Below are 22,557 nucleotides of genomic sequence, written 5' to 3'. Positions count from 1 at the left end.
AAGGGGGAAAGAGTGCATGTGCACACTGACAAACAACCTACAACCCCTGCACACACCCACACCCCACCAGTTACCTCATGACTAAACCACTCCCATCCATCCTAACCCCCACAGACAAGAGGAGAGGAGAACAAAGTGGAGAATAACAATTATCCCAACCCATACATATACACACCTATCAATCCTACAACACATGTACTCTCGAACATACTAGTACCTAGCACATACACCTCACACTGCAAGCCAATTGACCCATACCCCACCATACATCCCCACTGAACTATACACGCACAGACATCCTCATTCCTCCATGAAACATATACTAGACACCCAAATGCTTTTGTAGTATCTGTAATGCACATGCATGTCGTTCATGTTGACAGCAGAAAGGCTGGTAGGTTTTCCCGAGCCCCACAAGTGACAAAGTGGCCCCAGAGAGAAGAGAAGGGAGGGGCGAGTGTGTGAGGTGTGCCAGAGTGGCGTGGGATTGTGGAAGGTAGGAAAAAGGTAGGTTAAAGGCAGTGTAGGGAGAGTGTGTCAGTGAGAGGAGGGCAAAGTGGGGGGGGGGGGGGAAAGGATGTGTGGCTTCTCTCCCTCCCTCCCTCCCAACTAGCATGCATATGTGTGCACACATATGAGAGGAGGAGGAGAGTATCCCCGTCCGTACACATGTCCCCCCTATATTCACATGGAGGAAGGAGGGGAGGGCTATAGAGTGGAGAACATGAGGTCGGGAGGGGAGGGCTCAGTGAGGGACTGAGGCAGAGGGAAGCAAAAATGGGAGGAGCATGAAGGGAGGAGAAGATAATAAAGTTGGGAATGTGAAGAGGGAGAGGACGAAAGTGCTTACAGCCCCCCCTCACAGTCATACACAATCGCCTCTTCCCTCTCTCCCCTCACCTACAGAGGTTAGCAGAGGGAGAAGGGAAACGTTCTCCCAAACACCCATACTCAACCATGCCCCTTCCCCACACTACTCATAGAGGTACAGGTGAGGAGAGGAGAAAAGAGGGCCCCCTGTCCTCCTGCCAACATTTATATGTAAAGGGGGGGGGGGGGAAGAGTGCTCTCCAGTTATACTACTTTCCTCCATAAACATGGGGGAAAGGGCTACAAACTGGAGAGTGCGAGGGGGGTTAAGAGTGCCCCAGGCATGCACTACTAGGCCTCCCTCCTGCACCAGTCACACTCCCATGTGTGCACATACATGGGAGAGGGGGCCTATGGGAGAGGGCTACAAAGTGAAGATTACGACAGAGTAAGAGGGTATATGCACCCTCCACACACATACACATTTACTGGCTTGGGGCAGTCACCATCACTCTTCAAGCCTGCGTGGCTGCATGCAGAGTCCTGTCAAAAGTGCAAGCCACTTGATATCTCAGTATTTCTGGCTTCCTCTCTTCACTGAGAGGGAATTGAAAAAGATGAACTGGTAAGGGGAACACCGTCCCAGGAGCTCTTGTGACTCCTTCCTTCAGACTTGACAAATATTTATCTCTGTGATTATAGACTGATGGAACTTTCTTATGAGCCATCTGAAGTTTGCAAGTAAATTAAACATGGAATATATAACTGAAATCACAATCAAAATGGAGACATTCTACAGCAGTACCACTGCTGTTTCTGGGCTTAGACTCTGGTGGCTCTATCCTTCGGGTTTGACCCCCCAAAAGAAAAAAAAAAACCCTGTGAAATATAGTTTACTCCTGGGGGAGTTCTGCACACAAAAATTTAAAATTCTGTGCACAAAGACTTAAAATTCTGCATACTTTATATTGGTCAAAGTAACACAATATACATGACAGTTTTTAATTTAAAATGTAATACAGAAAAGTTATTACTTAAAGATGCAGAATTGTAAATATTTTGAGCAGAATTTCCCTAGAAGTTCACTGTAAGAGTGTTCCACTCTCTCCCCCTACTCCCCTGGCTACTTTGCCCTCTCAGGCCCCAACTCCTCCACCTGCCAGTATCTCTCCCCTCCACGTCTAGGCTCATACCCCTTCCACCTTATCACCACTCCCAGAGTTTGACCCCTCTCTCAATACTGCCCCTCTCTCACATGCTCCCTCTGTCCCTCCCCCCGCTCTCTCTCTCTCTCACACACACACAGGTTCCTTCTCTCTAGTGCACCCCCCCCCCCACAGAGACTCTCTCACACACACATCCTCATACAGGCTCCCTCTTACACACACATCCACTCATAAAGGGTCCCTCTCTCTCTCATGCATACACCCTCACACAGGCTACCTATGTCTCTCTCATACACTCCTTTACATCGGCGCGCTCTCCCATATATACAGTACCTTCACACAGGCTTCCTGTCTCACAAACACCCTCACATACACACAATCCCCTTTTCACATACACCAGCTACCAATCTCTCACACACAAACTCCTTCACAATCTCCTCTCATAGGCTCCCTCTCTCTGGCACTCATACTTGGGCACCCACACACATGCTCTCTCTCACCCCCTTTCCCCCGGCTCACAGTCTTTCATACACACACTTTCACTGAGGCCTGCTCCATTTTCACCAGGACCCTCATCTTCACTGTGAGCGGGACTTGCTCCACTCACTGCACGCTGGGGCCTTCATCTTCGCCGCAAGCGGAATGAGATCTGCTTGCGGTAAGCTGGGGCATTCACCTTTGCTGTTCACGGGACGAGCACTGTGAGTGGGATGAACTCTGCTCGTGGCATGCCAGGGACTTTATCTTCGCTGCGAGCGGGACGTGCTCTGCTCATGGAACGCCGGAGCTGCCTCCATCTTTGATACTGCACAGAAAATGGCAATTCTGCGCAGGGCGGGAATTCAGTGCTCCTCAGTAGCACAGAATTCCCCCAGGACTAATGGTTGTGATATCCAGAGAAAGTCTTAAAAGAAACCAGCCATGATGTCTCATGAATGGCATGAGGTTTCTTATGAAAGCTTTGATCCTGACCATGTTATGGCTAATTGTTAATTGTCTTCAGTACTCAACAGCATCAGACCTCTGGAAGATGTAAGATCTCAGAGCACTTAAGCATTCAGGCCAGTCCAGAATTGGAGCTGATATTTGTCCTTGAGTGGTTGTCCTTGGGCTCTTGCCCTGCTGAGTTGGACAAGGGCTCCCTCACATTGCCACTCTGTAGCTAACCCCCCCCCCCCATGGCACTGGGCTTTGAACATGGCAAAATCATTCCTTAGGAATTCAAGGGAATAGTTTGACTGCGGCAGCAAGACTGAAACCAAATAAATGTATGCAACTGTGAGGTTTGTCAGATACAAATAAAAAGGAGTGTATTCGGGAGACTGGGTGTTTGAGTAGTGATAATGGAGCATATATATATATTGTGTGCTCCAAATACTCTCTCCCCCCCCCCCCCTACCTAGAGTATTAAGAATACTTGAACCTGTTCTTTCAACATTTTTGTGAACGACAAAATGGAAGGATTGCCGGGAAAGATTTCTTTTTTTGTCGATGATACCAAAATTTGTAACGGACAGCTAAGAAGGTGGGGAAAACTTGGAGGGATCTAACAAAGCTCAAGGAATGGTCTGAAGTCTGGCAGCTAAGATATAAAGCTAAAAAATGCAGAGTAATGCATTTGGGGTGCAAAAACCCAAGGGAAAGGTACATTATTGGAGGAGAAATTCTTCTAAGCACAAAGGAAGAGTGGGATCTGGGGTGATTGTATCTGATGATCTTAAGGTGGCCAAACAGGTGGATAAAAATGATAGTAAAAGCCAGAAATATGCTTGGATGTATAGGGAAAGGAATGATCAGGAGAAAAAATGGAGGTGATATTGCCCCTGTAAAGGTCCCTAGTGAGACCTCATTTGGAATACTGTGTACAATTCTGGAGACTGCACCTTCAAAAGGATCTAAACAGGATGGAGTCTGTCCAGAGGGTGGCTGGTAAAATGGTCACTGGTCTTTGTTCTAAAGCATATGGGGATAGACTTAAAGTTCTTCTTATGGGGGAGTTCTGCATACAAGAATTTAAAATTTTGCTAAATTTTGCATACTTTATATTCGTTAAGACTGTGATATGTATTGTGTTATTTTAAGTAATTAATTAAAAATGTAATACAGAAAAGTTATTACTCAAAGATGCAGAGTTTTAAATATTTTGAGCAGAATTCCCCTAGAAGTATACTATAAGAGTGTCCCTTCCACCAATCTCCCTACTCTCCTGGCCAGATCCTCTCTCACTCTGCCTTCGTAGGCCCCAATTCCTCCACTATCTTTCCCCTTCCCCCTCTGTCAGTTCCTTCCACTCTATTTCCACTCCCCAGTCCTCCACTCCCCTAGTTTGACCCCTCTCTTACAGGCCCAACACAGGCTTCCTCTGTTTCTCCCATAAACAAACATATACCCTCACATAGGCTCCCTGTATTATGCGCGCACACATGCTTCGTCTGTCTGACACACACACACACACACACACACACACACACACACACACACACACACACAGGCTTCTTCTGTCTGACACATGCACACACACACACTCCTTCTGTCTGACGCATACACACACACACACTCTCTCACAGGCTCCCTGTGGCAGGTTGTGACATCCCAATATCTAGGCCATGTCCCAATCTCCAGACCTGGATGTTGAGAGGTTAATTTGGCAGCCACTTGATCTCTCAGAGGCTGTGTCTTGGGTCCTGGTTGGGAAACACTGGTCTAGAGAGTAACTACTAAAATAGTTAATGCTCTACTTTCTAACGAATATGGGGATAGACCTAAAAATCTCAACATGGTGTACCCTAGAGGAAAGGCAGGATAGGGGATATGGTAGAGTTAACCTTAAAGGTATCAATGCACAGAAAGGATGGTCTGGAGTGAGGGGTCATGGGATGATGATGATGGTTAAAGGAGGAAGACTCAGGAGTAATCTAAAGATATTTCTTTACAGAGAAGGTGATAGATACATGGAAAAGCCTTCCAGTAGAAGTGGTGGAGAAAAGGACATGTCTAAATTCTTGAAAACATGGAATAAGCCCAGGAGATATTTGAGTGTAGTAGAGATTATAGAGCTAAGTGGTTGATGTCGATGGGCAGAATAGGTAGGCCATATGTTTTTGTTTTTTTTTTTGCTATTGTTTGTGTTTTTATATGTTGAATATGGAGGCATAGAACACACTTGAGGCAGCTTTCATGGCAGGCAGGAAGAGAAGGGGTGAGCCCTCACGAGGCTCTTCCTTTTATTGTACATTCATACAAAGGCAGATGATGTGTCATTACATGATTGGCTACTTTCCCATAGCAACAGACGAGTCCCTACACTATTGGCTTTGGCTCAGGGGGTGTGCACGGATCATCTCATTGGCTGCTGAAATCTATACCTCCTGACTTTGTCCTGCCTCTGACTAGGGAAAACCCAGCCCTTCTTTCAGGCTAACAGGATTAATTATAAGCCAGAGAAATACATGAAGTCAGGTATCCTTTCCTAGGCAGAGACTTAAGCACAAGTGATGCTTTTATTCAGGCAAAGGTCAGGGAGAAGGGAAGTTACGTGTTTAAACCCTGATGAAATGGCTTGCTGGCAAGCGCATATTTCCCACATCTCACCCTTTCTGTTTTTGTTTAGGTAGCTCAATAAAGCTTTAGACCCTTACTGAAATCTGTTATGTCTTGGTATGGGCTGGAAATAGGGGAAGGGGGATTATGGAGAGAAGAAAACTGATTCGACGTGGTGTGCCAGCTGCCGATGAGCTCCTGAATCTCCATATCACCCAGAGCTGGTGCAGGTGGTGTGCCAACGCTGCAGGGCTCATGATTCCCTATTAGGCATCTTACAAGACATCTTTGTATCTGGGCTGAGAGCAAGGTTTCAGTATGGATATGAGGTTGGGTATGCACTGAATACAGCATCACAGGCAGATAATTAAGACAATTATGGTCATTATAATAGAAATCACCCTTTTGAGACCAGAAATATCAGGGAGCCAGGACCATAGCCAGTCCCATGGAGAAGTTGGTATTCTGTCTGAAAATGGTGCATCAGCAACCATGGTTTCTATCTGCTCTATGGTATGTGTGAGGTTTGCTTTATAAACTGATATGTACACACAGCAATGAGATCCAATTAATGCACAAACACCACCCTTTAAGCCTAAAATTGTGTCTAAGGTATAGCTGTTCTGTAATGCTACTTCTCTAATCTGAGAGACTTCTGTTGTGAGTAGTTTTAATACATGGACTGTCTGATTAAATATGGCAGTCGTCCAGTTAGCTAGGATGTGTAAGTCTCTGTAATTCATATCTGTCCCCATTGGGGGAAACAGGCTTCTAGCTATCTGAGTTTCTGTATACTTTTCTATGGGATTATTTATCGCCTCCCTTTTGTTACGGAGCCTTGCTTTGGGTAAATTTTTGACTGCATAGTATGAGGGGAGGATGTAGCCTAAAGTGCATCTGTCTCTCCAATTGGGGGGAATGTGCATATATGCTCTACGCCCACATAACATCCATATGTTTCCTAACAGATTAGTGGACATGTCATTGGTTATCATTTGGGCTATATAACTACAAAGGGTAAATCCTTCATCCCCTCTATACTTTCTGTACTTGCTTGGGTCTCCCACTGCACATCCTGAAATCTGCCAATTGCATACATATATGTGGTATAATTATGTAAGTGTTCAGTGATTAATACAAATGTTCGGTTACAATATGGATATTTCCCACCTGAATTCCCTTTCCCATCCCCTGTATCATAGTCCCAACAACAAAGAGCGGCAGTCTCTTGAATACAACTACCAATGTGTAGTATGGTATTATTAACTGGAGAGTTAATGAAAACCTCTCTGTAAAGGATAATTAGTCCATACTGTAAGGTTAAATGGTACAGCATGCATCAGTAGTTCTCCGCAGGCTTGGGTTGGCATGGGTGTGCAGATCCAACAGTCTGTTCGATTCAACAGGTGTGAAAAGTTCTGTGCATCAAAGATGTACATGTTGTTCTGTCAGAGTCCTTGTTCTGAAATCGCCATAGCTGGAGAAATAAGGCAAAGGAGGAGGATGCAGAACACAATTGTTAATGAGTTGGCATTCAGGCAAGAAAAGGCGGCTAATAAGTTCTCTGGAGTTTTCTCAAGGCCTTGCTGTTCTAAGAGTTGTGCAGATTGGTTGGATAGGGCCTTGATCTGTCCCCAGGTCATGTGGTGCTGCTTTTTGCAAGGAGTCCGGTCTCTGTCCTTCTGAGGGCTGTGGAGGCTCATGGAGAAGTTGGGGATCGGGTCCTGTAGACCTGGACACCTTTCCATCTTTCCACGGCTTGATACCTGTGGAAGCAAGCAGAGAAACATATCCTCGTTCCCCATTTTAAGGGAACGGGACCGTACCAGACATTAAATATTCTATACAAAACTGATGGCTGTGGGTGACTAACCCTAGTCCCATAATGATTACTCATGGCTGTGGTCTTAAATTTGATATGTTTGGATGATTTAAACAATACTTTGTTCAGCCAGTCCTGTTTAGGGGAAAATACAGGGGCAATCCCTCCTTTTTCTTTTTGTTTGGTCCAGAGCTCTTAAGGGTATGATTTGCTCTCTCCACAATGGCTTGCCCTGTGGTGTTGTAGGGGATGCCAAATAAGTATTTAATGTTCAATTATTGACGAAATTCATGTAAAGGAATGGCTGCAGTAAATAGAGCCATTATTAGTTTTCAGAACAGAGGGTAACCCCATTATCAAGAAAGTTTTTATGCAGTGATCAATTTTCATTCAGTAAAATAGCAATAAGTGTAAATTAATCATTTAAAGGAAAAGTCATTTGCAGTAAGCTGGATCACAAATGACAAGTATGTCAGACATTATATTAAACATAATTTGAGCTAAAAATCTTATCAAAAAGTTATCAAAAACAAAATTAGATCAAGGATCAAAAGTCAAAAGGTGTTAGAAAAATGTTAAAATAAACTGCAAAGTGTCCATCTTCACATCTCTTCATGGCAGGAAGGCTGTAAATCTGGAAAATATTAAAAACTGGCATACAGCAAAAAATTACTAAGGTAAGGATTAAAGTGAAATTCTTACTTTTTTAACCTTGGATAAATCAATTCTATTATTCAATTTAATAAAATCAATTTGGATTTGCAAGAAAAGGTTTGGGAGGGATTGCTTTAGATGTAGCAACCTCTATCAGTAAAAATTTTAAGGTTCAGAATTCTGTATAAATTTTGTGAAAAAGAAAATAAAACTGAAGTGTCCTTAATACAGAAGGTCTGTAGGCCTGAAAAATAAAAACTATTATACAACAGAATTATTAAAACAATAATATAATATAACTTGTAGAATAGCATAGCGCCTCCTAGTGGAGACACCATCATTACTTTATAGATTGCAACTATTGTTCCAGGTTGCAATCAATAATACTCTGAGCTTACTTTCAATGTGGAATATCAGAATAGAATTTCTTCTTATAATTATTAGAATAGGAAATTAAACATGCTATTCGCTCAGCTCTGTCTGCTGCACGCTAAAGTTTGAAAGTATTAAAAGATTAAAGACAGATTGAGAGGAAGGGCTAGTGTAGTAGAAACTAGAGAGAGAAACTGCAGGACTAAGTCCAGTTTTTTTTCTTTCTTTTCAAAAGTTCTCCCTCCCTCCCCCATGAGTGGCAAGCAAGAGTTAACAGAAAGACAGTAAAGGGGGGGGAGGAGCAGTGTTTCTCAAAAGAAAAGAACTGCACCCAAGGAATTAATCCTTCAGTCAATAGGAACTTAAAGATAGCATTGTTTAACAATAGATAACATCAACCACAGACAATGGCTGGCGAGGACTTGCTGATTCCTTGCAGACAAATTCTATTTTAATTTACTTTTGTCCTGAAAGGGAGAATCACAGTAAAAATATAAGTTCTGTACGCTAGCAATTCAAACAATTGCTATAAACTTAAATCTCAGAGAAATGGAGTCATTTTAAATGTGAGCCAAATTAATTTTGCAAAAAGTGAACATTTCACAGGAAATTCACACAGCAATTGTTCAAATTTCAGTACAGTTTTAACATAAGGTTCCGCATACACTTTGTGGGGGAAAATACTCTCAAAGTATGCAGATTTTTTGTAACTGAATTCAAAGACTAAGAGAAACCATTTTTTCCAAATCTGTACTGTTTGTTAAGAGAAACCATTTTTTCCAAATCTGTACTGTTTGTTAAGAGAAACCATTTTTTTTTTCATAGTGATATTTTCTTTGCTTGTAACGCAGGAGTGCAGCTGCCTGGCCCAAGGTCTTACACGCTGATTTCTTTGAAGACCTGGGGGCATAGCCACTGCTCATGGCACTCAACTCTATTGCTGCCACACCTAGTTCTTTGTTTCTTTCTGTAATGGGAAAGGCTTGAATCCCTTTCAATAATTCCTCCCTTGTGAGATTTCCATATTCTAGGTGAAATCCCATGCTGACCGCGGCACATAAATTGTTACCAGGAGCAGTGGTTTGAGATGGTAATTTACCTGGACAAATTGATGATGCAGAATTAATGACTGTCTCAGGCAATGGCAAATGGGGGTACAGGGAGTGGTTGGTGGGGGAAGGGGGTTGCAGGCAAGATGGAGGAAGGCTAGTTTTTCTGACCTCAGTGTTTTCTATTTCCTGGGGCCTTTTCTCTGAGGTGGACGCAGAGGAAGCCACAGGAGCCATGTGAGTGTGTGTCCCCAGATGTTCTATTTCATTTTCTGTCCCCCTTTGTTCATGGTTCTTTTCTGTGATGGGGAAGGCTTGAAGTCCTTCCAACAATTCTTTTTCTGTAAGGTTTTCTTTCTGCTGAAATTCAATGCTAATCGCCCCACCCAGGCCAGGTTGTGGCTCAATTGTTCTCAAGGACTGCTTTTCTAAAGAAGTGGGGAAGGTGTGAATGGGCTTGGGTGTGGGTATGGAGAGCTGATACAAAGAATTTGCTGTCTCTGAGGGAGACTGAGCATAAGATGGGGGAAGGGTATTCTGATTGAGTCTGCCTGCTTCTAAAAGCACATGGTTTGAAACTGCTGTCTTTAAACTTTTTTTTTCTATGTGTTCGATGGCCTCTGTACATTTTTGCCAGATTAATCTTTGCTTTATGGGAGCTCTGGGAGCCGTATGAAGACAATTGCCGATTAAAATCCAGTCCTGGGTATTTAGAGTTCCAGCCTCCATTGAATACCAAGGGCAACGGCAAGCTATTTCACTTATTAATTTTTCTAAGTCCCCCAGGCTGATTTGCGCTATTTTTCTTCTGGTGATGAAATAATGATTATTGATTATTTTCTGCAGCTCCCTGGCATGTAGCCTCTGCTGTACAGTCAAATCACTGCCCATGCTCACGAATGTGGGGAACAAACTTGCTGAGAAATACTTTAAAAATTACTAAGAAGTACTTTTTAAAAAATATTACGATTGCAAATCTGTTGAACGGTACGTACCTTAAGCTATGTCCAGCCGAAATAAGCATGGAGTTTATCATCACTGTCGGGCTCACCAGATGTTGAATATGGAGGCATAGAACACACTTGAGGCAGCTTTCATGGCAGGCAGGAAGAGAAGGGGTGAGCCCTCACGAGGCTCTTCCTTTTATTGTACATTCATACAAAGGCAGATGATGTGTCATTACATGATTGGCTACTTTCCCATAGCAACAGACGAGTCCCTACACTATTGGCTTTGGCTCAGGGGGTGTGCACGGATCATCTCATTGGCTGCTGAAATCTATACCTCCTGACTTTGTCCTGCCTCTGACTAGGGAAAACCCAGCCCTTCTTTCAGGCTAACAGGATTAATTATAAGCCAGAGAAATACATGAAGTCAGGTATCCTTTCCTAGGCAGAGACTTAAGCACAAGTGATGCTTTTATTCAGGCAAAGGTCAGGGAGAAGGGAAGTTACGTGTTTAAACCCTGATGAAATGGCTTGCTGGCAAGCGCATATTTCCCACATTATAAGCAATTGCTGATTAGCATTGGGGAAAGAGTTTAAAAAATCACATGTAATCATAATAAAAGGTGTACACTTTTTCCCCCTAACGTGTGAAAATAGAAGAAATTAAGAGTAATGAGACCCAAGAGAATGGCATAGAACAGGAGTGGCCAGCTCTTGTCCTTGAGAGCCACAAAGGCCAGTGCATGCTAATCCAGCTCATGCATATTCATTGTGGACTGTTTATCTCTCAAGGAACAGAGTTGACCTCCCCTGCAGTAGAATAAAGAAATTGGCTTGTACATATTTTGAAGAATTTAACTAGTAATGATACTTCAGTTGACTTTTCAGAGAGATTAAATGAGAGGTTACCCAAGGAAGCGTGGAGACAAATGTATGTTGGAGAAGGACAGTTTTGTTTTGATGCAGCTGTTTATCCTATCCACTCTGAGTGTACTCCGAATTCACATGAAGAATTTTGTATTTTAAAAGGTTATTTATCCATGGAACCAGTGAGTTGTTATGTACTCTTCACTTGATCTGGGAATAGCTGGTCTTGGTAGAAGCTCACACTGGATGTGGATGTGATACATCAGGGCATAAATTACTAACTTGAGTTTGCCTTTCTGTTATTGCCTACATGACTTATTCCAGCCAGCCTTATTTTTTTTTTTTTTCCTATCACCATTTGTCTAGTCAACTCTTTTGGAGCAAATTGCACTTTACCTTTCCTCTTTAATAGGTTTTTCATTGATAAAGAAAAGGGCAATATGCAGCACCTCTTAGATATCTTCCTGTAATGTTACTGGAAGGCTTCCAAAATTCCAACATTTTTTCTTCCCTTGCAGTAACAAAGTAGATGATGGCAGACAGAGATGTATTTAAGATTTGGGCCCATTGGCAGAGTGCCATGATGGTATCCTGTTGAAACTCTGCCAGCCCATGGTCCTAAAGCATGCAGAAGCAGGCTCTTTTTTTGGTCTTGATATTTGATTGCCTTCAACATTTGGCACCCTAGGTATTTGCCTAGTTTGCCTATGCCTAAATTCTAGGCCTGATGGCAGATTAGAGTAATTGGTCCATTTAATTTGGCCAGTTATTCAGGTCTGCTCTGCTAAGAATATTATCTTAGCTGCCCCTGTAGATGCTTAATTGCTTGTAGGATATCACACCATCATCAATTTGTTTCTTTAACATCTTGGGTAGATGAGCATGCAAACTAAGGAAATGTAACTTACCTTGACATTAGACCACAGCTTCTTGGCAACTTGATAAAGTCTCCCATGGCTCTTGTCTTGATTTATTTATTTATTTATTTATATATATCCTTATATACCGACTTTCAAGTTCATTTCAAGGCGGTTTACAATAAAGTTGAGTTGCAGTAGCAAAGCTCAAGTAAATACACAAACATATAACATACCCTGATGTTTCTTACATAGCCAATACAACAATGAAAACTGCACATGCTCTGCAAACTGAGTTCCCTTAAATTGGAGAAATATAAACACACAGAAAAAACAGACACCATCTAGTGATGATTGAGCATTACTGGAAGGTTATTTTATTTTATTGCAGTGCTAACCATTTTAGGCGAGTAACAGTCACATGAACCACATAAAAAGTAATACAAAAAAATACAAAATTAAGTCATCACATGAACATATTTAAAATATTGACAAGTATAATATAAACTGCAAAATCAAGCACATGCAGAAAGGAGTGGTCTTTTTAAACTGTAGCCAGTACAGATTTTTCTTAATCACCTTGGTGCAATGTTTGCTGTAGGTTTTACAAATGGATTGGTAGGATATTTTGAATTAAACCTAGCTAGGACTTGCTGAAAAATTGTTTGGAGATGGGAGGTACGGTTACCAACTTTCAACTGTTGAATTTATGAATAGTTGGAGATGTTTAGTATCTTCGCTGATGGGGTTTTTCGCACATGCAACTTTTATTGTTACTCCTTCATCATTAGAAAAACATAGATGCATAGAATAATTGCAGATATGGATTCCTCTAAACTGTCCAGCTTACTTCCTGTATAGTGCCATAGACTACAGTTGACCTGACTTTTCCCACACTTGGCAATTAATGATCCTCTATACTTGTCCATTACTTTCTTGCATTTTTTCTTAAATTTTTATTATGTTTTAGTCAATACATGATATAAAACAAAAAAAATTAGGGTTTTTATTCATACTTTACATACCCATCTGAATAGAACAAATCCTCATTACAAGGGAACAAGCTACTGACCCATTCAAGGGAAAAAGTGAAATCAAGATTTATCTACAATACAGGTTTCTAAATGTTTTGATTCAAGAAAAATAAATTTTTTCCTTTCATATTTCATAAGACATTGACAATTTTAAGAAAAAAGAATCCCCAATTGCAAGCACACAAGGTTTTAACTGAAGAAATGCCTTCCTTTTAATGTGTATTTCCTTTGAAATATCGGGAAACACTTGTACAACATGACCACAGAATGAAGACTCACTATATTTAAAATATTGTTGGAAAAAGAGCACTTTATCACTGGCTGAAACAAAAGAAACTACAAAAGCAGACCTAGTAGAAATATTGTCATTGGAAGCCTGGAGAGAGAGAGAGAGAGAAATATCGGAGCTATCAAACGGGCCGATACAGTACAGTTAACCTGCCATTGGACGTGCGTTTTCCCTTACCCCTTATTCAGTAAGGGGTGGAAAACGTGTGTCCAACCCGCCGAACCTAATAGCGCCCTCAACATGCAAATGCATGTTGAGGGCCCTATTAGATATTCGCGCGTGATTCAATAAGTAAAATGTGCAACCAAGCCACACATTTTACTTTCAGAAATTAGCGCCTACCCAAAGGGGTAGGCGCTAATTTCTTCGGGCACTAGGAAAGTGCACAGAAAAGCAGAAAAAATGCTTTCCTAGCGTGTAGCAGATGGACTCAGGACCAATGAGTATAGTGTACTCCTGTTAGCAGTTGGAGACGGATCAGATTTCAATCTGACGCAGTCCCTAGTACATATACCCCTGCAGGAAGTGCAGCTCCTCAGTATTTTCCGTCTCCATAGCAGTTAGGGACTATCTGCACGCTTTCAGAGCGTTAGACCAAATTAAAGAACAAAACCGAAATTTAAAGAAGAATCCTACCTGAAGACGAGCCCTGCACTCCTGCGGTGATACCCTCGGGTCCCTCCCCCAGTTGAGTTTCCCGAGGTGATTTCCGTGGTCCCTCGGAGGTGAGCCTTGGTCCGGTGGCCGATTCGCGGCAGGGACTTAGCCCCCGAATCCTCGGGCGCGGAGTAGAGGCAGCCTCGGTCCGGCGGCCGAATCGTGGCGATATTAAGTCGGAGGTCCCGAAGGGTGTAAAAAAAAATAATTTTGAAGTCAGCCAGCGGCTGTCGGGTTGAAAACCGAATGCTCAATTTTGCCGGTGTCCGGTTTCCGAGCCCATGGCTGTCAGCGGGCTCGAGAAACGACGCCGGCAAAATTGAGAGTCGGCTGTCAAACCCACTGACAGCCGCCGCTCTGGGCCAAAAGGAGGCGCTAGGGATGCGTTAGTGTCCCTAGCGCCTCCTTTTGTCCGTTTCTACCGCCGGACCTAATTTAAATACTGAATCGCGCGCACAGGTGAGTGGCCCGCTCTCCTGCGGACTTTACTGAATCAGCCCGAAAGGGAGCCAAAACATCTGTGGCCCCACTCTGAAGCTCCAGAAGTTCTTCTCTTGTCAGAAATATAATGATTAGAAAGAGAGAGATTTATCATTAGCAAATTGCAAAACCTAATATATTTTCTGAATAATTCAAGTTCAGACATCCAGGGAGTTTTTTCCAAAGGTCAGCAAGTGCAGATTCTTAGATCTTAAGTCTATTTCCAAGGAGCTCATATTTATAGTGAACTCAATCTTTTATTCCTGATACTAATGAAGATTGAATTTTGGAGGTTGAATTTTGGAGGTTGTACCAGAATGAGGTGCTAAACTGGACTCAATTAGTCCCAGTCTATCTACCTCCATCAATTTTGATGACATACCAGTTGAAAGCTAGCATAACTGTGACACAGATTTAGATACTAAAGATGTGCTGCATGAAACAATTCTCCAAATTTTTTAAAGAAATTTCAGAAGGTTTAGCAGATGTAACCCAACGAATGCCATCTCCAGTATGAAGAGGATCAGGAATAACACAGTGAATTCCTCCAGCTGCAGATGTGGAAACTGTGGTACCCAAAGAAGAAACCCTCTGTTAAAGGCAATGGAGGCTTAGAATTATTACCATCTACTGACGTGCATAACAATGGTAGAACCTCAAGACCATTAGGAAAAGGAGCCTGAGGGATAGGTGAAGGAGGTCTTACCTCTGGACGAATCAGGCATTTTCTGATTCGGTATTCAGTTCCCCCTGCAGTGTTGAGCTGGATCTAATTACATGCTGATCTATAGGACCCTGATTGGGAGTTGAGTTCTGTGATGGAAAGTTCATTTCTTCCAATTTCACAGTAATGAAGAGGAAAAATTTGGCATGAGGGGCACACCCCATTGATGTGCATTTTAGGCATGCCCGTGGCATGCTGCTGCCCGCTGCGTTTTAAGGCCCCTGACAATCAGGTTGGTTGAGATGGGTAGCTAGCTGGTGCCTGCGGCTGTCTCCCTCTAACTGGATCCAGTGCCGCTAAGCGGCTGTCTCCTAATTTTTGTTGATGCCTCTTATCACCTCCACTGAGAAGTTGTTAAATGCATCCACCACCCTTTCTGTGAAGAAATATTTTGTGATATTACTCTTAAGTCTGTCCCTTTGGAGCCTCATAAAGTTATACACTATACTGTATAATTGCAGGGAAGGATCAGATGCTAAGCTGCAGCTGGAGGGCTAAAATATTTCCAAACATTTTAGCCCTTCCTCTTTTTTTTTTTCTATACAGTACCTTAAATCTTTACAGACCAGAAAAATTCAGGGCAATCTTTGGGAAGTGGGGGAGGGAGGTGCAGTCTTGGAGTCAAAACAATAGTGTTACTAAGGTTTTTCTCCCATTCTTTGTCCATGCAAAAACTTAGGGGCAGATTTTAAAATATACGCCCGCCAAGCCGCGCAGGCTGCCTCCGTTCCCTCTGAGGTCGCGCCGAAATCTGAGTGGCCTCGGAGGGAACTTTTCAACCGCTCCCCCCACCTTCCCCTCCCTTTCGCTGTCTAACCCACCCCCCAGCCCTAACTAAATCCCCCTGCCTACTTTTGTTTCAAAAGTTACGCCTGCCGGCGGGCGAACCATGCCAGAGGACTCGAACGCCCTGCTCCCGGACCCATTTCTGAAAGCCCCAGGACATACGCGCGTCCCGGGGCTTGTGCCCGCTGTAAGATAGGCTCGGTGCGTGTAGGGGCAGCTTGGGGCAGCTTTTCGGGGGTTACGCGCATATCCCTTTGAAAATCTACCCCTTTGAAAATCTACCCCTTAGTGAATCAGACCCGTAGTTATCAAACTATAAAGTTACCAGTTTATAGTTTTCCCTCTGTTTTTATTTCTTGAACTTGTTTTCTGCAAATATAACTTTTTTTTTGTCTTTATTTTCTGGGTAAAGCAATGATTTTTTTTTTTTTTTTTTTTTTACACACTATGGTTTTTTCCCCCCTTAATTCTCACATACTCCTGAGATCACTCTTGAAAAATATTCACACTTTGGGGCCGATCGAATAAAGTGCACTCAGCCTAGCGCATGTTTTGGATGCACTAGACTAGCACCTGAATGCAATAAGGAAATTAGCGCGTCCAAAACATGCCCACACAAATGTGTACCTGATAGCACCTGTCAGATGTAAATTGCATGTAGACGAGGGCATCGGATATTATCCCCTGATGCAGTAAAGCGCTAGGGGCCCAACACAATTTAACGTGGCAAATTTAGCTCCAGCCTCGGAGGTGGAGAAAAGTCAATTTGCAGTCAAGGGCTCATGGGGGGGGGGGGGGGGGGGAGAAAGGTTCTCTGTGTTGTGATAAGTGTGTCCTCCTTAGTATCATTGTAACACTTTAATTTACTGCTTTTAGTGGATATTTTGACTTGATTAAAAGAAACCCGCTTTCCTCATGGCCACACAATTTAGAAGTCCATAGCAAGAGGTGCTTAATATTTTGCTGAGGTTGTTGACGTGAATTATAACAAAAAGAAGTGGGAGAAAATGGGCGCTCATAATTGAGCACCTGTTGCAATCGCGTGCCTATTTTAATAAACTATTGAGCACTGCTTACGCACAATATTCCTTTAGCGCGCCCCTTTCAACGTTGCCTCATTTAAATATTGCATTGGGCACCCAGGGGATGTGGCTGTACGCACTTGGTAAGACAACAGGCGCTCAGTACTAGCTCCCGTTTTCATTGCGCATTTTATTGCATCAGCCCCTTTGTGCTTGGATGTACCAGGGTGGCACTAATGCATCTCTGACGGTGATCAGTGTGGGATCACCCAGGCTTAACAAGGGAGCGGCTATCTAGGAGCAAGCTTAAAAAACAAAATAGTGTGATTTTATTTTGGTGAATGTTGTTTACAAAATACATTTATTGCTACTGACTTAGGGCTCTTGCAGAAGGCTCACAAATTTATTAGTGGGCTGGAGGAAGGTAAAAATGCTAACGATACATGTTTGTAATGTGGTTCTGAGTTAAATATTTTTAAGTCTGAATATTCCATACAATCACAGATGCTAGTGAGTGAGATTTATTGCCACAATGAATGAGATTGTAGGCCAAAGAGTGAAAATTTTCAGGCGGTGTATCTGGGATATAAATCTGGGTTCTCTTGGGGGACACCGGAGCTGCTCCCTGTACCATGGGAGGCAGATGGCATTTTCCCTGTCACGGGACAGTAAACAGTCAGACTCTGTTAAACAATTTGGGGAATAGGTCGCTCATCTCACTCCCAGTCTCCTGCTGTCTTTGTTTCCTTTCTGCATGTGGCTTCTGGCGCTGCTGTGGTTTTTCCATGTGCACTGTTTGCATCTGGCTCTGGGCCAGGGCTGGTGCAAGGATATTGGGTGTTTTAGGCAAACCTTACAACTTTATTCCCTCCACCACCCTCGTCATATGTATTATATGCTTTAAACCCCCACAATCGTAAATTTCAGGTTCAGCCCCAGAAATTTTACTCCATATCTGACCAGGAGTTACATTTCCAGCATGAAGAAAACATGCATTGGGCAGTAACAGCTAATGCCTTGATTATCATGGGACTGCATGGAGGAGCACTAATTTTTGTGTGCTAAGGCTTTTGTTAATTTAGGGGTTAAGGTATATGCACAAAAATGTGGCACTGCCACTCACCTTACATCAGGGCCTCAGGTTGGCAGTCTTAAATGTGTAGTTGGGTAAAATGTTGAGCCCACTCATTAGATTAGTATGGCCTGGCAGGCAGGATGAAGGGGAACATGATTTTGAGTAAAATCCTCATTGTCCCAAAAGGAGGCAAACTAGCTTCTTTTCTTCCATGTTGGTACAAGGTACTTTGAAGAAATGATCTCAAAAGCTAATGTTTTGAACTGACATCTCAATCCTTGTTGCTCAGAATATAAATATATATATATATTTTTTTTAAGTTTTCAGAATTTCCTGACCCCATGTTGTGTTCTGATTACTTGCCTGATCTGTTGAAGCAGTTGTCAACTTCCCTGCCATGTTCGGAGCAAAAATGCAGTACTGTGCCATGGGAAGAGCTAAAAGCTATGGACTTGCCATCGTTTGAGCCCGCGTTCTTGGTCCTCTGCAGGGTCCTCCTCAATGTCATCCATGAATGTCTTAAATTAAGACTGGAACAGAGGCCGGCCGGAGAACCATCTCTCTTGAGTATTAAGCAGGTATGCTCGTTTCTTCGGTCTGTCTTGACTTTTCCTGCTTTCTGTCTCACTACCTTTGCTGTATTAACCTTTGTGTTGTAGTAATTTCATCACTCTCTAGGTTTCTCTTTCATACCTGTATTATTTATTTATTTATTTATTTATTTTTAACTTTTGTATACCAATGCTCCTGTATAGGATACATATCGCACTGGTTTACATGGAACTGAAACTGTCGCCGAATGGCGTATACAATGAAACATAGGAACCATGAACGTGTGGGGACAATAAACAGAAATGTGAAAACTTTAGCAACATAAGGGAGTACACTATCATATAATGTAGTAGATATAACATAATATTAAAATGAGTAACTTTAATAATAATAAGAATGGAAATGAGGCCTATGCCTCGGGGAATCGAGCCGGTAGAGGGGGGGAATAGAGAGTTGAGGGAGAAAACCACAATGAGCAATGGGACGTTTAGCATTGGAAGGATTCAAAGGAGGAGTGAGAGCATGGGCGAGTGGATTATCTGTCCGAAAAGGCCTATCTGAAGAGCCAGGTTTTCAGTTTCTTTTTGAAGACCAAAGGGCAGGGTTCTTGGCGGAGGTCTGGTGGGAGCGAGTTCCAGAGTGGAGGCCCAGCTGTGGAGAGGGCGTGCTTCTTTAAAGAGGTTTTAGCAGGTGGGGTATATAGCATGTCTTTGTATTTAAGTATTTTAAGCATGTGTGACCCCCGCCCTCCCAGACTATTAATAGTTCTTTTATTTAATTTTAATTTAATGATTTAATGATAACTAGGCATGAATGCTAATTTTAATTCCATTGCTAAAGCTCTAAAGCAACTGCTTGAGTAGTTTGGCAAATGAAAGTTATCTTGAGCTAAGGACAGATCATGCAAAGACCATAAATAAAGTTAGAAGTCCTTATATTGGAGAGCCAGCAGATGCCAGCCACACTCTTCAAGAATCAGTGCTTGAATTCATTTATTTTCAATGTAATCGCCCCCATGAAATTATCATATTGGTACGAATACCGCCAGTACTTTTTACTTGTGGGGTTTGTACCAATAATTCAGGAAACGTTACGCGCATTATTTTTGCTTTGATTGTTGCCACAGTTATAAAATGGCTACTGTATTTGGGCCTGTGTTTTGTGCAGGCAGAAAATGTAAAGTAAAATTAATGAGCATAGATCTGAAAATGCAGCCTCCGTGCATTGTTCCTCCTCTCCTGGACCTAAGTACACCTGCGGGAACAATACCTGATGGCGTGGGTAAACACGTGCTTGTACAGCACTGTTCATGCTTTTGCCCTCATTGAGGTTGGGTGATCTTCTTCAAAAAGCCAATTTTGAGGAGGTAAAAAAACATTGCACCCTTGGGGAATTGGCTTTCACAGTTGCCCTCCCCATTAGCAATAGAAACAAACTAATTCATCAAGATATCTGGTTTTCATTTTCATCTTTTTGCTTCATTTCTTTGATCAAAGCTATTTTTTTTTTTAAAGGTCCTCCCTATTTGTCCACACCCACAACGGTGAATCTAAGTATATTGGAAAACTGCTGCAAGGAAAGCGGAATATAAATTAAATAAATTTAAGACCTGTGTGTACTTTCGTGCACGGCTGATATAATTAACATCATCCATCCTGTTTTACCACACCACTGTTTTCTTTAAGCTGCTCTAACGTGTGCAGTAAAAGGATACTTGAATCTGTTATATTTGGTTAGTGGCCCTGTTTTTAAGTGCCATACGCAATACTGCTCCTTCTTCTGAGGGGAGGTATATTTGGCATTGCTGCTCTTAATTACCTGAACTCAGCCTCCAGTTATATGAAGCCCTTTTTTCCCCTGCATCTTTTTGAAAGATTTTTCCTATCAGTAAAGTTAAAAATAATAAAATCTGAGGCAGTACTGCTGTTGACTGAAGCAAGTTATTTTGTGAAAGCAAATATCCAACACTGAAATTCTTCAGTTCTTACACTCCACAACAGTTAAAACCTGTGGGTTACTGCAAGAGAGAAATGGTAAAGTTCCTAGGTTCTATTTAATCTCCCTTCCATCTGTGGCCCTTCCTGCCAGTTAGAACTGGGAAGGACCACAGCAACAGCTTCAGTTCAGTTGTAGTAAGTTTTTTGTTTGTTTATTTTTTTAAAACATACAGACCTCTGTGCTGCCACTAGCTCAAGGTTATGGTTACCTAAACTTTTCTGGTGGCTCTGTTTATTATTTATTTTTATTTATTTATCGAGTTTTATATGCCGTTGTTCGGTATTGCCATCACAATGAAGACTGGGAAATGCCTGAAGACTTGAAGGTGGCCAATGTGACCTCTCTCTTTAAAAAAGGGCTCCAGACAGGGGTGATCTAGGAAACTATAAATTGATGAGTCTGAGAGTACCTGGAAAAATCATGGAAACTGTTCTAAAGAACAAAGTCACAGAACATACAGAAAGACATGGTTTAATGGGACACAGCCAGCATGGATTTACCCAAGGGAAATCTTGCCTCACCAATCTCCTACATTTGCTTGAAATGGAGTGCCCCAAGAATCTGTACTGGGACTGGTGCTTTTTAATATATTTATAAATGATCTGGAAAGGGGAACAGCAAATGAGGTGATCAAATTTGAAGACAGCACAAAATTATTCCATGGTGTTAAATCACAAGTAGATTGTGAAAAATTGTAGGAAGAGCTTGTGAGACTGGAAGAGTGGGCGTTTAAATGACAAGATGAAATTTAATGTGAATAAGTATGAAGTGATGCACATGTGGAAAAGTAACCCACATTATAATTACACGGTTAGATTCCATATTAGGAGTTACCGCACAGGAAAAGGACCTGGGTGTCATTCTGAGCAATACTTGGAAATCCTTGGTTCGGTTTGTAGCGGTCAAAAGAGCAAACAGTGTTAGGAATTATTAGTAAAAGGAATGGAGAATAAAACGGCAAATGTCATAATGCTTCTGTATTATTCCATGTTGAGGCCACACTTGGAGTACTGTGTACAATTTTAGTCACTGCATCTCAAAAAAAATGTAGTTGCATTGGAAAAGATACAAAGAAGGGTGACCAAAATGAAAAAAGGAATAGAGCAGCTCTCCTGTCAAGAAGGGCTAAAGAGTTTAGGGCAGTTCAGCTTGGAGAAGAGATGATTGAGGGGAAATATAGAGGTCTATAAAATCATGAGTGGAATAGAATGGTTAAATGTAAATCTGTTTACACTTTCAAAAAATGCAAAGACTAGGGGACACTCCATGAAGTCAGTAAGTAGCACATCTAAAACAAATCAGAGAATTATTTTTCATTTAACTTACAATTAAGCTCTGGAAATCAGAATCTGAGGATGTGGTTAAGACAGAGTTGCTGGGTTTAAAAAAAGATTTGGACAAGTTCCTGGAGGAGAAATTCATAAACTGTTATCAAAGTAAACTTAAGAAATAGCCACTACTTATCACTGCGCAATAGCAGCATGGGATCAGTTTACTGTTTGGGATCTTGCCAGGTACTTGGGTCCTGGTTTGGCCACTGTTGAAAATGGAATACTGGACTTGATGGATCCTTGGTCTGACCCACTATGGCAAATTCTTATGTTCTTACTACAACTTTCTTTTACAAATACAACTATAGCTATTTATATTAAAATGTAATCAGTCTAATAAACTAAATTTTCCTATATTAAACCTATACAGTTTTAGCCACCCCTGTTGTCGGCTTAAGAATTAAGAATATTGTACCCCTCCATTGTATGCAGTTTCTTCTGTTGCTGCCACTTAGCACTGCTGCCACCAGTGACCTGAACCTCCTGTCTTTCTCCCTTGTTCTTTCATGTATCACTTTTCTTCAT

At 42.1% G+C, this 22,557-nt stretch overlaps 1 protein-coding gene across 7 annotated transcripts in view; it reads left to right on the top strand.

Moving 5' to 3' along the window:
* Nucleotides 1-22,557, top strand: part of MAP3K4 (mitogen-activated protein kinase kinase kinase 4) — a 464,119-nt gene that overhangs the window by 163,750 nt on the left and 277,812 nt on the right. For all 7 annotated transcript variants that reach the window (XM_029594154.1, XM_029594153.1, XM_029594149.1 and 4 more), the window contains one exon: nt 18,472-18,729. In XM_029594154.1, coding sequence (XP_029450014.1) covers nt 18,472-18,729 — 258 coding nt within the window. The remainder of the gene's footprint in view (nt 1-18,471; nt 18,730-22,557) is intronic.

This window comes from Rhinatrema bivittatum, chromosome 3 (assembly GCF_901001135.1).
Source record: "Rhinatrema bivittatum chromosome 3, aRhiBiv1.1, whole genome shotgun sequence".
Lineage (NCBI taxonomy): Eukaryota > Metazoa > Chordata > Amphibia > Gymnophiona > Rhinatrematidae > Rhinatrema > Rhinatrema bivittatum.
Note: the sequence above shows the minus strand (reverse complement) of the source record. Positions and strands in the feature narration are given on the sequence as shown.